This window comes from Lynx canadensis, chromosome F1 (assembly GCF_007474595.2).
Source record: "Lynx canadensis isolate LIC74 chromosome F1, mLynCan4.pri.v2, whole genome shotgun sequence".
NCBI classification, from domain to species: Eukaryota; Metazoa; Chordata; class Mammalia; order Carnivora; family Felidae; genus Lynx; species Lynx canadensis.
This window is the reverse complement of record NC_044319.2, coordinates 9,169,684-9,188,324: the sequence shown is the minus strand read 5'-3', so window position 1 is coordinate 9,188,324 and position 18,641 is coordinate 9,169,684. Positions and strand designations below refer to the sequence as shown.

General features: G+C 35.1%; 1 protein-coding gene across 1 annotated transcript in view; it reads left to right on the top strand.

Annotated features, from left to right (window-relative positions):
* FMN2 (formin 2) overlaps positions 1-18,641 on the top strand; it is a 391,745-nt gene that overhangs the window by 249,188 nt on the left and 123,916 nt on the right. Inside the window, exons 9-13 of the mRNA XM_030303011.1 lie at positions 6,671-6,762; positions 6,907-7,036; positions 8,809-8,955; positions 12,323-12,382; positions 12,529-12,649. Of these exons, the coding sequence (XP_030158871.1) occupies positions 6,671-6,762; positions 6,907-7,036; positions 8,809-8,955; positions 12,323-12,382; positions 12,529-12,649 (550 nt within the window). The remainder of the gene's footprint in view (positions 1-6,670; positions 6,763-6,906; positions 7,037-8,808; positions 8,956-12,322; positions 12,383-12,528; positions 12,650-18,641) is intronic.

The following is an 18,641-nucleotide window of genomic DNA, read 5'->3' as shown; positions in this document are numbered from 1 at the left end:
CTTCACTGCCATGCACTTGCATGGGGAAAAAAGCCAATGTCCTTAATGAACAGTGAAAATTTATGAAGACTCAACTCTTGAGTATCTGTGTTTTTTTTTTTTTGTTTGTTTGTTTTTTTAAATTTTTTTTTTCAACGTTTTTTATTTATTTTTGGGACAGAGAGAGACAGAGCATGAACGGGGGAGGGGCAGAGAGAGAGGGGGACACAGAATCAGAAACAGGCTCCAGGCTCCGAGCCATCAGCCCAGAGCCTGACGCGGGGCTCGAACTCACGGACCGTGAGATCGTGACCTGGCTGAAGTCGGACGCTTAACCGACTGCGCCACCCAGGCGCCCCTGAGTATCTGTGTTTTTAATACTCTGTGTGACAAAATGGAAAGTACACACAGGGTGTTTCTCCTGGGCAGCAAAGTACAACAGTTCCTGTGATAAAAGTACTTATTGTAAATTAAGGTAGTCCTTTTTCATTGGACACCATCTCTATTTGAAAATCCAACCGGCAAACTGTGATTATTAATACACTGACATTTGGTAGACATTTTCTTGGAAATGAACAAAGTTAAGTGATTACTTTGAGGATACCAGCTGGTTGTTGCCAACGATAAAATTCAAGCTCTGAAGTAACATTGGAATTTTGGAAATTTTATGTCTGCCTCCATAAGTTTGATAGCTTTGCTATAGTTAAGACTTGTGTGATAAGATGGGCAGTGATTTTTTTTTAAAAAATTGATTTTATTTTTAATGCCATAAAGTAACATATGCCTGTATTTGGAAGTTCTGTGATACTTAGCATGGGAAGAAGAAGGGAGTTTTTGGGTCATGGATATGAGACAAAACAGAGACTGTACTCAGGTCCCCTCAACCCTGACTGTGAAATCCAGTGTTCCTTGGCTGTGTCCATAAGGAAAAAAATGCTGAGACTTTATGTCTCCTGTGTAGCAGTACATCTTGCAGGAATGTGGAGGAAGGATACTTACCACCAGACCAAAGCAGTATATGCCAGGATAGACCTCAGCCTTGACTTTTCACCAACTTTTCCCCTCATTATAATACTAAAAAATCATGTCCAGGGGTGGAGATTTAACATGGTAATTAGATACACAATGCATGAAGAAGCATGACCTTTAAATGCACAGGTGCTAATAAATTCCCACCTCTACATGCTTAGATGTCACCCTTTTCCTGCTTAAGTTTCTTTTTTTTTTAATATGAAATTTATTGTCAAATTGGTTTCCATACAACACCCAGTGCTCATCTCAACAGGTGCCCTCCTCAATCCCCATCACCCATTTTCCCCTCCCTCCCACCCACATCAACCCTCAGTTTATTCTCAGTTTTTTTTAATGTATGAAATTTATTGTCAAATTGGTTTCCATACAAACCCAGTGCTCATCCCAAAAGATGCCCTCTTCAATACCCATCACCTACCCTCCCCTCCCTCCCACCCCCCATCAACCCTCAGTTTGTTCTCAGTTTTTAAGAGTCTCTTATCCTTTGGCTCTCTCCCACTCTAACCTCTTTTTTTTTTCTTTCCCTCCCCCTTGGTCTTCTGTCAAATTTCTCAGGATCCACATAAGAGTGAAACATATGGTATCTGTCTTTCTCTGTATGACTTATTTCACTTAGCATAACACTCTCCAGTTCCATCCATGTTGCTACAAAAGGCCATATTTCATTCTTTCTCATTGCCAAGTAGTATTCCATTGTATATATAAACCACAACTTCTTTATCCATTCATCAGTTGATGGAAATTTAGGCTCTTTCCATAATTTGGCTATTGTTGAAAGTGCTGCCATAAACATTGGGTACAAGTGCCCCTGTGCATCAGCACACCTGTATCCCTTGGGTAAATTCTTAGCAGTGCTGTTGCTGGGTCATAGGATAGATCTATTTTTAATTTTTTGAAGGAACCTCCACACTGTTTTCCAGAGCGGCTGTACCAGTTTGCATTCCCACCAACAGTTCAAGAGGGTTCCCATTTCTCCACATCCTCTCCAGCATCCATAGTCTCCTGATTTGTTCATTTTAGCCACTCTGACTGGCATGAGGTAGTATCTCAGTGTGGTTTTGATTTGTATTTCCCTGATGAGGAGCGACGTTGAGCATCTTTTCATGTGCCTGTTGGCCATCTGAATGTCTTCTTTCTTTCTTTCTTTCTTTCTTTCTTTCTTTCTTTCTTTCTTTCTTTATTTTTTAACGTTTATTTATTTTTGAGACAGAGAGAGACAGAGCATGAACGGGGGAGGGTCAGAGAGAGGGAGACACAGAATCTGAAACAGGCTCCAGGCTCTGAGCTGTCAGCACAGAGCCCGACGCGGGGCTCGAACTCACGGACCGCGAGATCATGACCTGAGCCGAAGTCGGCCACTTAACCGACTGAGCCACCCAGGCGCCCCTGGATGTCTTCTTTAGAGAAGTGTCTATTCATGTCTTCTGCCCATTTCTTCACCGGATTATTTGTTTTTCGGGTGTGGAGTTTGGTGAGTTGTTTATAGATTTTGGACACTAGCCCTTTGTCTGATATGTCATTTGTAAATATCTTTTCCCATTCCATCGGTTGCCTTTTAGTTTTGTTGATTGTTTCCTTTGCAGTGCAGAAGTTTTTTGCCTTCATGAGGTCCCAATAGTTCATTTTTGCTTTTAATTCCCTTGCCTTTGGGTGTCGAGTAAGAAATTGCTGCGGTTGAGGTCAGAGAGGTTTTTCATGCTTTCTCCTCTAGGGTTTTGATAGTTTCCTGTCTCACATTCAGGTCCTTCATCCATTTTGAGTTTATTTTTGTGAATGGTGTAAGAAAGTGGTCTAGTTTCATTCTTCTGCATGTTGCTGTCCAGTTCTCCCAGCACCATTTGTTGAAGAGACTGTCTTTTTTCCATTGGATATTCTTTCCTGTTTTGTCAAAGATTATTGGCCATATTTTTGTGGGTCCAATTCTGGAGTCTCTATTCTATTCCATTGGTCTATTGTTTAACATAGTGTTGAAAGTGCTAGCATCAGCAATCAGACAACAAAAGGAAATCAAAGGCATCAAAATTGGCAAAGATGAAGTCAAGTTTTCACTTTTTGCAGATGACATGATATTATACATGGAAAACCCAATAGACTCCACCAAAATTTTGCTAGAACTTATACATAAATTCAGCAAAGTCGCAGCATACAAAATTAATGTACAGAAATAAGTTGCCTTCTTATACACTACTAATGAAGCAACAGAAAGACAAATAAAGAAACTGATCCCATTCACAATTGCACCAAGAAGCATAAAATACCTAGGAATAAACCTAACCAAAGATGTAAAAGATCTGTGCTGAAAACTATAGAAAACTTATGAAGGAAATTGAAGAAGATACAAAGAAATGGAAAAACATTCCATGCTTATGGATTGGAAGAATAATTATTGTTAAAATGTCAATACTAACCAAAGCAATCTACACATTCAGTGCAATCCCAATCAAAATTGCACCAGCATTCTTCTTGAAGCTAGAACGAGCAATCCTAAAATTTGTATGGAACCACAAAAGACCCTGAATAGCCAAAGTAATGTTGTAGAAGAAGACCAAAGCGGGAGGCATCACAATCCCGGACTTCAGCCTCTACTACAAAGCTGTAATCACCAAGACAGCATGGTAATGGCACAAAAACAGACACATAGTCCTGCCTAAGTTTATTTAAAACATTCTCCCTGGCCTCTCCTCCAGGAGTCAGCCTGAGGACACTTTTCTTTTGTGCTGTCTTCTTTGTTCTCTGCCATAAGCCCCAATAAAGCCTTGCCTGAAACTCCTGTTTGGCCTCTGATTAATTTCTATTGTTTAGAGAGCCCAGGGGCCAGGTATGGTGTGGAATGGAGTGGCATTTACTTCCTTATCATCCATAAAGCAGCACTGTCAACCCTGGGCAACTTTTCTTTCTGAAGTCAGCAGAAATGGTCTGATAGAGCATAAGTGTCAAGGGCCATGCAATTTGTAATTCATGTATACTGAATAATTTGGGGAATAACTCTACAGTTTTGCCAGAACGTCACTTTATTCTCAAGACATTGGGGCATTTTATCTTTCTCTCCTATATTTGATTATTATGATGATTTACCTTAACCATATTTTTTTTTTCTCTCATAGTTGTTTGTTCAGATTTTATGTGTTTTTATTTAAGAGCCAGAGAAATTTACTGAGTGCATGGAGTCAGCTTCTGATCATTCACCTGCTCATACCAGCACTCAACTAGGTTGAGTCTATGTCAGGTTATCTAAGGTTCTAAAAACAAAAATTAAACCAAGAAACTTAATTACTTCATCAGATTGTAGCAAGGTGGATTTTTTTTCTCCCTGTCGACGTTTGGGTATTGAATGTGATTGAGTTTGAAGACAGCAGACTAATTTTCTGCTCTGCTAAGCGAAATAAGTCAATCAGAAAGAGACAAATATCATATGATTTCACTCATATGTGGAATTAAAGAAACAAAACAGATGAACATATGGGAAGGAGGGAAAAAAAGAAGAGAGAGAAACAAACCACAAGAGATTCCTAATGATTGAGAACAAACTGAGGGTTGACAGAGGGAGATGGGTGGGAGATGGGCTAGATGGGTGATGGGCATTAAGAAGGGTACTTGTGATGAACACTGCGTGTTGTATGTAAGATATGAATCACTGAATTCTACTCCTGAAACCAATATTGCATTGTGTGTTAATTAACTAAAAGTTAAATTAAAAAAAGAATAGAGAGGTTATATGGACTGGAACTCTTTATATACTGTATTTTGGTGCAGACCTCCATGTCTTAAAATAACCCTTGTCTTATCAATATTCTTAATTTTAATATTCTTTTATAATATTGCCCTGGGCACTCATTTGCCAGAAAGATGAGCATTGTCTTTATTAACAGCCATCTCGTTAGTTGGTTTTAAGTGGTATAATGATGGGATCTGTGGGGCAGACTCTTATGGACAGTAACTATGATAGGTGGTGTTTACCTCCCTAAAATTCTTGGGCCAGGTCACAATAAACTGGTGGGAAAAAGCAAGATTACTATACAGTTGAGATTCTAGAAGCAGGTTCTAAAACTTTGGAGTAGCTTGGGATATTTCCATTAAATTCATGCTTTTTAATTCTTTGGATCTTTTGTTGCATTGTATTTCAAACGCAAATTTTATTTTCAATAAAAACCCTCAGAAGATCTACTGATCTGTCTTCAAACCCTCTTCCGCTGTTAAAAGAAGCTTCATTTGAGGGTTCATGGCTGGCTCAGTCAGTAGAGCATGCGACTCTTGATTTCGGGATTGTGAGTTCAAGCCCCACAGTGGGCATAGAGCTTACTTAAAAATAAATGAATAAAATAAAAAGTGAGCAGTTTTAAAAAATTAAAAAAAATGAAACTTCATTTGAAGAACTAGTCTTTGCTAGTTAATACCATCACCTGAAACCTGCATTTCAAGAGAATCAGTGAATGCAAAACAGAACATAGCTGTTTTTCAGATGAAATCTTTAGTTTCTATAAACCTATTAGAGTGTATCTCATACAGTAGTTCTTGGCTAAACTGCTTTAATGTTTAAACAAAAAAAAATAATAATTAAAATAATAATTTTAAATTCTGAAAATTAGACTCAAATTCAAAATATGGTTGTCTACTCACACTTCTCAATGCATTGAAGTACTGTATTTGGCTGTTTTGAAACATCTTTATGAGTTATAAAATAAAGACTGCAAATATAAAGCATCCAAATTTTTCATAAAGAAGAATAGATGCGTGTTTCTCCATGTCTGTAAAATCTTCCACCATATATTAAAAATGCAGAAGAAACTTTCCTACAAAGAAACAAATTCAAGATGACAGACTTTTAGCTTGTAATTATAAATGGTAAAAGAAGATATTTTGGAAGAAAAGAAGCCTAAAACCATTTTTGTGTCAAAAAGAATATTCAGCAGGGGCGCCTGGGTGGCGCAGTCGGTTAAACGTCCGACTTCAGCCAGGTCACGATCTCGCGGTCCGTGAGTTCGAGCCCCGCGTCGGGCTCTGGGCTGATGGCCCAGAGCCTGGAGCCTGTTTCCGATTCTGTGTCTCCCTCTCTCTCTGCCCCTCCCCCGTTCATGCTCTGTCTCTCTCTGTCCCAAAAATAAATAAACGTTGAAAAAAAAAAATTTAAAAAGAATATTCAGCAGAAAAATCAACCTTTTATTTTTGTTCCAGGACTTAATAATTCAATTGTATTTTTCCCCTAAAAAAAGCCATAAACAATGATTGCAATGGTTAAATAAGTACTTTTTTTTTCCTTTAAAAGTCTTATAACATTATGACCAAATTACTTCCAAATTTATCTTGATTGATTTCTAAAAAAGACATACCACTTTAAAATGAAATTCTTGTATTCTAGAGAGTATTACAAACAGCCAAAAAACAAGAGAGGAAAACTGTATTATTTTAAAGCATGCTTAAATAAATAAATGTTTTGCAGATCACTAATAGCCAATAACATTATTTGGAAGGTTTGGAGGTGATCTGGTTTGCATTAAACATATTTACACTTTAAAATGCCTTCATGAATTAAGTCAAGCTTTACTGCAAACAGATGCTAAGAAATATGAAAATATATAGAGTTTGCTGTATTAAGATTATCATAATCTAAGGGACTCATTTCATAAGATTTTCAATAACTGTTTGGCATTATATTTTCCAGAGAGCACAATCAGATGAACTGGAAAAAATTGAAAAGCATGGCCGGTCCTCCAAAGACAAAGAAAATGCCAAGTCTCTGGACAAACCTGAACAGTAAGAACACCTCGGGACCTTGTTGAGGGCAGCCTCTTTCCATTTGGAAAATGTAGCATCTTCCGTGCATAATTGTTATGAATATGAGGATAAACATCTGTTTATATGAATTATATTCTTCTTAACTTGGCTTTATTTCCTTAGGTTCCTTTATGAACTGTCACTAATCCCCAACTTTTCAGAACGAGTCTTTTGTATCCTCTTCCAGTCCACATTTTCAGAAAGCATTTGCTCAATTCGTCGCAAACTGGAATTGCTACAGAAATTGTGTGAGGTGAGTTCCAGTCCATAGACAGCTGACGATTGAGTTCTGATATTTAATTGTGTTCAGCCATGTCCACATTTCAAAATCGTTTTCTTTTATTTACTCTACAAATAAATTTGGAGAATAGCAGTTCCACAAAAGAGAACATACGATGACTAGTTTCAAGATCAAAGAAAAACTTGGAGAGTTGCACGCCACGGGGCCGGTTGCTGCAGTGTGCTCGTTATGCTCCCACGTCCGGGGATTTCTGCCCCTTCTGCTTTTGCCAAAACAAAATTTTCACTTTCCCTGGTCCTTTCTTACATCAGACTTCAGATTAAATGTGATTTGAAGGCATTTTATTTATTTGCCTTCAGTTTTGGAAGGGGCCTTCAACAAATTGTTGATGATTCCATCCAAATGATTTAGGAACAGCTGTATGACTCAACAGAAGATGAATATTCTCCAGAAAACAAAGAATAAATGCTTGGCATGAATTACCAATATTACCATTTAAAACAATTTGTCAAAAATCAATAGTACCATTCGTTCTGGTTGTGGTAAATCATTTTGAAAAGTAGTAAGATGTTATTAAAGACACATTTTCAGAGGAAAGAATACTTGCAAATTCCAGCTAAGCTTCATGTTTTGGAAGAAGTGAGTGTGAACTTTTCAGGGATAAATCTAAATTTGGAATTAATCGTTAAAACTGTGTTTTGGTTTCCTACAATTTATGCCAAAAATTTGTATCGTAGGTACAATTAGGGTGACGGCAGCGACATTCTTTTCTAGTAGTTCTCATATTACAACCTTATTTGTTTTCCATGCAGTTGCACCAGAAATGGCTTAGAATGGTGTCTGTCACTTTACAAATGTGTACCTGAATTCTTGTAGGTGGTACAACTTCCTAAAGCTAACTTTGGGTAAACTAAAAATAAAACTATCCTATAATCCAGCATTTTCACCGTTAGGTATTTACCCAAAAATACAGATTTGAAGGGGTACATGTACCCCAATGTTTATAGCAGCATTATCAATAATAGCCAAACTATGGAGAGAGCACAAATGTCTGTTGACTGATGGACTGATGAATGGATAAAGAAGGTAACTTATATACATATATACATATGTATATACATATGTATGTACATATATATGTATAATGTACATATGTATGTACATATATATGTATAATGTACATATATATGTGTACATATATATGTATATATATGATGGAATGTTATTCAGCCATCAAAAAGAATGAAATCTTACCATTTGTAATGAAGTGGATGGAGCTAGAATGTATTATGCTAAGTGAGATAAGTCAATCAGAGAAAGACAGATACCATATGATTTCACTCATATGTGGAATTTAAGAAACAAAATGGATGTGAACCTATGGGAAGGAGTGTGGGAAAGAGAAGAGAGAGAAACAAACCACAAGAGACTCTCAATGTTAGAGAACAAACTATGGGTTGACAGAGGGAGGTGGGTGGGGGATGGGCTAGATAGGTGATGAGTACTGAGGAGGACACTTGTGATAAGCAGTGGGTGTTGTATGTAAGTGATGAATCACTGAATTCTACTCCTGAAATTAATATTGCACTGTATATGTTAACTAAAATTTAAATAAAAAAATAAAGTTAACTTTGGAGACACTACTCTTAAAATATCCTAATAATATACAATGATACAGTTTGGATGTGACCCAAAATTATTAGTATGATATGAATATCTGCCACTGACTTAAGAGAATTCAAAGAAAACTTTGTCTAAGAGATAAAATGTTCTTTATCTTACAGACATTAAAAAATGGCCCAGGGGTTATGCAAATTCTGGGTTTGGTTCTTGCTTTTGGCAACTACATGAATGGTGGAAATAAGACTCGAGGACAGGCAGATGGCTTTGGGTTAGACATTCTTCCGAAGCTGAAAGATGTTAAAAGCAGTGTAAGTATTTTGTGTGAATGAATGTAGGCAAATTGAGAATTAGAAGGTTTGTTTAGTAATGAGTTTGACTGTAAACATGTTGTAATAAATGTTTATGTTCCAAGGTCAAAAATGTCTTTCTGTTCTGAGCTAGGTAAAAGTATGTGGCCTTCATATGTTTATGATTTTGTGAATGTTTCCCAAAGTGAATAATTATTAATACTATGTTTAATGAATAATTGAGTAGAGAATAAAAATAATTATTTTTTCAATCTATCATTACCATGTCTGCTAAAATTTATCCTTTTGGAGTCTGAGGACTAATTAATTTTCATAAATTAGACAGTATTATTCTTCTCTTATGTGTTAAGTAATGGAGGCCAATAGGCTTGTGTTTTAAAAACAAACGAAGATGGGTGAAAGTAGATTATAAATAAAATGTAAAAAATTATCTTGTTTTTCTACATATCATATTCCCCTTGACACTGGTATATGTGGGAATGCCTAAGCCCTTTTGCAGGACTAATTAATTTTTGATCCTACTTCTATACTGGTATTTGTTTAAAGTTAACATCTAAGAGATTATGAGAGTGCCAGTAAAAATATAAGATTAGGGAACAACCATGATGGTTAGAATTAATGTCTGAGAATATAAATTTAGAAGATAATAGAATTCTATTTCTCCGATGGAATCTCTACACAGAACTGTATGATAAAGGAAATTATGGACATGTTTTTAAAACATTAAGTTTAAGGGGTGCCTAGGTGGCTTAATCAGTTGAGCATCCGACTTCAGCTCAAATCATGTTTCGAAGTTTGTGAGTTCGAGTCCCACATTGGGCTCTGTGCTGACAGCTCAGAGCCTGGAGCGTGCTTCAGATTCTGTGTGTGTGTGTGTGTGTGTGTCCCTCCCCTACTCACACTCTGTCTCTTTCTCTCTCAAAAATAAATAAACATTTAAAAATATTTTAAAATATTAAGTTTAAGTAAGTAGTTGCCTCATAGAAATGGAAATAGTAGAATTGTTCTTCCTAGATAAAGAATATAGTTGAACCTTGAATGATGTGAGGCTTAGGGCACTGACCTCCCGCTCAGTCAAAAAGCCACGCATAACGTTTGACTCCCACGACTTAAGTACTAACAGCCCACTGTTGACAGGAAGTCTAACCAATAACGTTAATCTATTGACACCTATTTCATATGTTATATGTAACATATATACTGTATTCTTACAATAAAGTAAGCTAGAGAAAATATTATTAAGAAAATCATAAGGAAGAGAAATTACATTTCCAGTATTATACTGTATTTGTTGACAAAAATCTATGTGTAAGTGGACCCACGCAGTTCAAACCCATGTTGTTCAAGGCTCACTTTATGTCTCCCTTATAAGAAACAGACACTTTTTTTGTTGTTGTTTCTGGTGGTCAACAACTCATTTGTTCATTCATTCATACATACACTCATATATTCATTTAACATTCTTTCATTGAGTTCAGTGAAATACCAGTTACTACTTTTCCAGAATTGAATAAAACATAATCCTTTCTTGGAATACCAGCAGCATGTAATTTTTGTGATTTTTTTATGGGTATATTTGTTCAGATGCTAGTATATTTGTATGACACAAATTTTCATAGGAACCTCCAATATGTCAACCTGATAAATCACATTTGTTCAAAAGCAAAAGCTCTCTTGGAAGCATTGAATAGTTCTTAACAACTGATTGTTGAATTGAAACAAGTAACTTTTTCAAATAATACTGGAACGTAAATATCATTGACCTAATTTTTAACATAAAAATGGATCTGAGAGAGATGCTGATAATCATAATTACATATGAATAAAGGATTATTTGTTTTTTTTTTATTGGGTTAGTATATCTTATTCAACCTCCAAGTAAGTTAAATTTTATTAATTTAAATAATTAAGGAGTATCCTAGATAAAAATTACATAATAAAATCAAGAAGCAAGATTTTTTGTTTTTAATAATTTCATTTGCATTCTAATAAGAGTTATACTCGTCTTCCTGATTTGATTCTTGCTCTATAAAATGAATATAACTGTGTCTACTTCTTAGTACTGTTTGCGGACCTGTGTGGACTCAGATCACTCAGAATTTTCACTCAGCATGCCTATCAGCAGGCAGTTAATAAATGTTTTGTTAATTCATTCAAGTACTGCTAACTGTACTGCATATTTCTTTGAATTGTATTAGGACAGAGAACGGAAAGTTGGTTAAATTATATGCAAGCAAATGGTATTCCTGAAAAATATATTACTTTTACTATTATAAGATATTACTGCATAATATCTTATTATATTATTACTATACATTACCATGAAGAAAGTCTCTAAAAGCTGTATTATCATATGTCAAACTAAATTATGAAAGGATATTGCTTTTTATAAATAGAGGGAAAATAATCGTTAGATTGAACATTTCAGGGAATGTAGTTTGTGTCATATGGTTTTTAAACTGAGAACAAACTGAGGGTTGATGGGGGGTGGGAGGGAGGGGAGGGTGGGTGATGGGTATTGAAGAGGGCACCTTTTGGGATGAGCACTGGGTGTTGTATGGAAACCAATTTGTCAATAAATTTCATATATAAAATAAATAAATAAATAAATAGCTGAAAAAAAATAAATAAATATGTGTGTGTGTGTGTGTGTGTGTGTATTTGTCCTCCCACATTCAGAGTATCTAGTTCTAATTTTGAATGATGAAAACTTAATACCTTTTAAATGTGCCAGAAAGGAGGTAAAAACCTATTCTTTGAAGCCTGTTAGAATAGAAACAATTCTACATTTTTTTCCATAGAAATACACACTGCATTGTTTATAGCTGCCTAGATATTAATTCCACAATCTCAGATGCTGACATAGCAATTTATAATATAGGCTCGCATTTTTAAAGCTCCTGCTTACTTGAAATTGTACTTAACTTTATTTTCTTTATCTACTAACAAGCCTCAATCAAACTTACTGTTGCAGATTGATACCTGCTGGTCCAGAAGTGGTATAGAAATGCTGGCAATGTTTAATCATTTCAGTTAAGATAGTAGTTATGCTTTTAAACATAAAGCATGATAATTAGTGAACTAATTTTCTGATCAAAGAGGGTAAAACTGGAAAGTATTCACAGTTGAGACTCCACCCTTGAACAGCTGGGCTTCCACTTGGGGCTTAGATTAAAACACTGGGGAAAAACAGGATCTTCTGTGCCACTGAAATCCTTAGATGTAGTGGCTGTAGTACTTTGAAATATAGAATTTCACATTTTATTCTAAATGTTCTCATCTGTGTGTTGATTTACTGGAATCTATTTTATTTGACGCTCTAATATTTAAAAAATATATTTTTACTTACTTTGGTCTTTCTGCCTAGGACAATAGCAGAAGCCTTTTGTCATACATTGTCTCCTACTATCTTCGAAATTTTGATGAGGTAAGGCAATTTTTACAGTGATATTTTGTTATTGTTTATTGTTGAGGGATTTGGCAGTATTTGCTATTTTGCCATTGCCATTGTTGTATTATTTTTATTTATATTGATGCTGATTTGTTTTAAAATTATGTGTTTTTGCTAATTAGGATGCTGGAAAAGAACAGTGTGTTTTTCCACTGCCAGAACCTCAGGACCTTTTTCAGGCTTCACAGATGAAGTTTGAAGATTTTCAAAAAGATCTCAGAAAACTAAAGAAAGACTTGAAAGGTAACTTATAATCTTAAAGAGTCATGTTTGTATTATTTATGCTTTGTTAATGAGAAAAAACTGACTTTTCAATGTTTTTTAAGACAGCAAATCTTTAACAGCTTTGTAAAACTAGATTTTTTTAGTGTGGCAAAAGAAAAATTTTGCCAATAGACTAGTTTTTTTGTTGTTCAAAAAGTTACGTGTATTAGACATTTAGATATTGAATAGCATATTGGTTATTTGAATAGCAATCCTCTTGATCAGAAACAAATTTGATCGTCTTGTTTACATTTTATAGCCAAGAACATTTGTCCATTTATCATGATATTGTTAAAAGATAAATAGTTCCTCCCTATTGGGTATACTTGCACAAGATGTCGTGGTTTGTGAACTTTCCTGGGAACAAAAATCTTCTCTCACATGTTTGGTCAAAAAACACACGTATGTATAACATCTTTATTAACAGTCACAAAGCCTTGTATCAAATCATTTTGAAGAGAGTCTAAAATTCTTCAGATTTCTAGAAAAGACCCTGGATAGCCAAAGCAATCTTGAAAAAGAAAACCAAAGAAGGAGGCATCACAATCCTGGACTTCAAGCTATACTACAAAGCTGTAATCATTAAGACAGTATGGTACTGGCACAAGAACAGACACTCAGATCAGTGGAACAGAATAGAGAACCCAGAAATGGATCCACAAACGTCTGGCCAACTAATCTTTGACAAATCAGGAAAGAACATTCAATGGAATAAAGACAGTCTCTTCAGCAAGTGGTGCTGGGAAAACTGGACAGAGACATGCAGAAGAATGAACCTGGGCCTTTCTTATACCATACACGAAAATAAACTCAAAATGGATGAAAGACCTAAATGTAAGATAGAAAGGCATCAAAATCCTCGAGGAGAAAGTAACATTTTAAAATAAAAAATACCAAATTGGAAAAGAAGAAGTAAAATTGTAATTATTTGCTGAGGACATTTTATATACAAAAAATCCTAAAGACTCCACCAAAAACTAGGAGACTAAAAAACTAAGTTGCAGGGTACATAATAAATATACAAAAATATATTGCATTTTTATATAGCAACAAAGGACTATCCAAAAGAGAAATAAAAGAAACAATCTCATTACAACTGCATCAAAAAGAATAAAATACCCAGGGATAAATTCGACCCAGAATGTGCAAGATCTGTACACTAACACCTATAAGACATTGATGAAAGAAATTAAAGAATATGCAAATAGAAAGCTATTCTGTATTCATTGTTTGGAAGACTTAATATTGTTAAAAATGTCCACATTACCCAAAGCAATCTACAGATTCAATGCAATCCCTATCAAAATTCCAATGGCCTTTTTCATAGAATTAGAACAAATGATCCTAAAATTTGTATAGAACCACAAAAGATCCACAGTAGCCAAAGCAATTTTGAGAAAGAATACAGCTGGAAACTTAATACATACCTCCTGATTTCAAGGTATATTTCAAAGCGAGAGTAATCAGAACAGTATAGTATTGGCATAGATCAACTGAACAGAATAGGAAGCCCAGAAATAAGCCCATATATATATGGTCAATTAATTTATGACAAAGGAGGCAAGAATATACAACGGGGAAAGGATGGTCTCTTCAATAAGTTGAGGCTGGGAAAACTGGACATCCAAATGCAAAAAAAAAAAAAAAAAGAAAAGAAAAAAGAAAAAGAAACTGGACAGTATCTTACACCATACCCCAAAATTAACTCAAAATAAGTTAAGGACCTGAATGTAAGACCAGAAACCATAAAACTCATAGAAGAAAACATAGGCAGTAAGCTCCTTGATATCAGTGTGGGTGATATTTTTTTGGATCTGACTCCAAAGGCAGTGGCAACAAAGGCAAAATAAACAAATGGGATGGCATCATACTAAAAAGCTTCTACACAGAGAAGGAAACAATCAATGAAAGGACAAAGCAACTTACTAAATGGGAAAAGATATTTGCAAATGATAAATCCCAGAAGGGGTTAATATCGAACCTATATAAAGAACTCAAACAACAACAAAAATATAAACAATCCAATTACAAATGGGCAGAAGATTTGAATAGACATTTTTCCAAAGAAGACATGCAGATGGCCAAGAGGCACATGAAAGATGCTCAACATCACTAATCATAAGGGAAATCCAAATTAAAGCCACAGTGAGATCTTACTTCATGCCTGTCAGAATGGCTAGGATCAAAAGGACAAGAAACAAGTGTTGGTGAGGATGTGGAAAACAAGGACTCTGCACTGTTGTAGTGAAAATTGGTGTAGCTACTGTGGAAAACAGTATGGAGTTTCCTAAAAAAATTTAAAATACAACTGTCATGGAATATAGCAATTCTACTTCTGGGTATTTATCTAAGGAAAATGAAAATACTAATTTGAAAAGCTCTGTGTGCCCCTGTATTCATTGCAGCATTATTGACAATAGCCAAGATATGCAGGTAACCTAAGTGTCCATCAATAGATGAATGGATAAAGATGTGGTATGTATATATATGTATATACAACCACACAGAGGAATATTACTGAACCATAACAAAGAAGGAAATCGTATCATTTGAAATAACATGGATAGATCTTGAGTGCCTTTTGTTGAATGAAATAATTCTGACAGAAAAAGACAAATACTGTATGATTTCACTTGTATGTAGAATCTAAAAAGAACAAAATAAAACAAAACAAATTTCATAGATACAGAGAATGGATGGGTAGTTGTTATAGGGGAGGGGTTTGGGTGGTAGAAAAAAATGGGTGAAGGGGATCAAGATGTACAAACTTCCAATTATGAAATAAATAGGTCACGGAAATGTAATATACAGCAGGATGACTTTAGTCAGTAATATTGTATTAAAAATTTGAAAGGTGCTATTAAAAGAAATCTTAAGAGTTCCCATCACAAGGGAAAAAAATGTTTGTTGATAGATGTTAACTATTGGGGTAGCCATTTCATAATGTATACACATGTTGAATCAGTACATCATTTACTTAAAACTGGTATCATCTTATATGTCATTTATACTTCAATGATAATTTTTAAGATAGAGATTTTATGTGAGAAAAAGTAATGTTTATACAGATAGTTTACATATATATATATATATATATATATATATATATATATATATATATTTGTTTTGTTTTGTTTTGTTTTGGTTGTAAAATGTCTTTGTGATCATGCAAATGTGATCATGCAAATGTGATCATGCATGTGATCATGCAAATGTCTTGTGATCATGTTGCAGAGTTGAGAACACCTCAGTTGTGTGTGTAAGCCTCCTGCTAAATCTGTTAAGCACCGACAGGGAATAAATAAGTTTATGTGAGATTTTCATTTGATGTTGCATTACTAGATAAAATGAAGAGACTTGATTACCTCTGTCCATAAATCAAATGTGATATCACTTTTTAAGAGATTGTATCCCAATTTTGAAATATTTATCCAAAGATTTTGATCTAGAATCAAATTTATGAAGTTGATATTTGCATCACAGATGCTTTTACATGGATTTAAATCCACAGAGCAACATCATATACTTACATTTTCTAAACACTCAATAGCATTCGTTTATAGTCCTGGTGCATGTTAGGCATTTGCTAGTTTGCCACGGATACCAAAAGATATAAGTACCACTGCCAAGGAGGGGTGAAATTCTGTCACTTAGGTGTTCTCCCTTAGAGCCTCAAATACGGGTGCTCACTGATTGAGCCCAAGAATGACTGCCTCATTTAAAAAAGATACATAAAACTATGTTACATTTGTACAATACTATATTATTATGTATTTAAGAATGATTTCTTGGGGCGCCTGGGTGGCTCAGTCGGTTAAGCGTCCGACTTCGGCTCAGGTCATGATCTCGCGGTCCGTGAGTTCGAGCCCCGCGTCGGGCTCTGTGCTGACCGCTCAGAGCCTGGAGCCTCTTTCAGATTCTGTGTCTCCCTCTCTCTCTGCTCCTTCCCTGTTCATGCTCTGTCTCTCTCTGTCTCAAAAATAAATAAACGTTAGAAAAAAAAAATTAAAGAATGATTTCTTTTTTTTTTTATTTTTTTTATTTTTTTATTTTTTTTTAAATTTTTTTTTTTCAACGTTTATTTATTTTTGGGACAGAGAGAGACAGAGCATGAACGGGGGAGGGGCAGAGAGAGAGGGAGACACAGAATCTGAAAGAGGCTCCAGGCTCTGAGCGGTCAGCACAGAGCCCGACGCGGGGCTCGAACTCACGGACCGCGAGATCATGACCTGAGCCGAAGTCGGACGCTTAACCAACTGCGCCACCCAGGCGCCCAAGAATGATTTCTTAAAACAATAAGAAACCCAAACCATTCATGTGTAGTATGTATTATACTTAAAATTTTGCCAGGTATCTTGGTTTGCTTATAAAATTCTGTTTCCTGTTTCTCTCTCTCTTTTCTCTCTCTCTCTCTGTCCTTTGATTTGGTGCTAGGGGCATTTCTGGAATATCTGGAAAATATTTCACATTTCGATCAACAATTCAGTCTTGCAAAGTAGGATTTTGTACTTTACCAGTGACTTAATAAATGAGTGGAATGGTAATCTTAGTACCAGGGAATTTTCTATTTGGTTCGGTTGGTTTATCACTTTGGAATGTTACCTCATTTATTTTTCCAATCTACATAGTTTCGTACTACAATTATTAAATGTACATGTAGCCATGAAAGTGCAAGTTCTCACAAGTCTTAGAGCTAAAACAAAGGAACAACCACCCACCAGATAGTGGTGTTGAAAGGAAATGTAACCATCGCCACTGAGTACTGTTTCTTCTTGCTCATCTGTCTTCTTAAGTAATGTGGTTCACTACACGGATTAGGCACTGCAGGAGCGTTTTAGCAATTTTTAGTACTTTAGAGGGTTGTGAAGGTGGTGATTTTAAGCCCCACAGTTTATACTTTCTATTGGGTGAAGACAAAGTTCTCTAAAAAGCGATCAACTATCACCGATAGCATTTGTTAGAACCGTATTTTCTCATTTGTCTATGAATTGTTGCAATTTGCTGCTCTAGCAATGGGAAGTTTCATGACCAAATGAATGAATATAAGAAGTGCTGGGTAAGATGAAGAGAATTTAAGGAGTTCTCTGAAAGAAGGGTTGGCAGCAGTTTCCTAATTTATTTTACCACAAAGTCCTTTTTTTCAGAGTATCTGGTAGTTTCTCTAGTCAGTGGAACACATTTTAAGAAATACAAACCTGGTACCAAGTTAGTAACAGACGCATGGCATTTTCCAATGAGGAGCTTACAGTGAAAGTGGAGAAAGAAACTGTAGTTTATGAACTAATGTTCATTTGTGTTCTAGTAAAATGAGATTAGTTGAAGAGCTATTTAACACGCTGTCAAACTGTGAGGTGTCCTTTGAATGCTGACAAAAATCATAATTTAATCATTCCTTTAATGTTTTGCTTTTCCAAAATTTGAGTTTTCCCACTGGGGAAAAAAGATATTTTGTGACACAAGGAAGGAAATCTTAAGAGCTGAAATTTAAATTCATTTTCTGGGAAAGTTTTAGCATGAATGCAGCATTTCATATTAACAAGTCATAAAATAAAATTGCCTTGTGTTCCTTTCTGGAATGAAATGGGTATAAATAGATATGTACGTTGATTTGACTAAATGGGTGTCAAATGGGAGATTATTGGATTATGTTATTTTTAATATTATTTAAAATAATGTCTACTTTGACAAATAGCCTATTAAAAATGATTCCTTCTAAGTGATCAAATTAGGTAATTCATTTAGGAAAATTCAAAAATTCAAATAGCCTGTTCACTTTTTTCTTTTTTTTTCAAGAAGAAAGTTGTTTTTAGAAGGTTTAGAAACTGAGCTGATGTGTATACAGAACTTATCCAAATACTTTCCATATAATAAATATCCAATAAATATTGGCTATTCATGAGGAAAAATAGAATAAATTATGTGATTAATTTGATAAAAAAGAAACTGTAACCATTAAGTTACTCATCTTCTG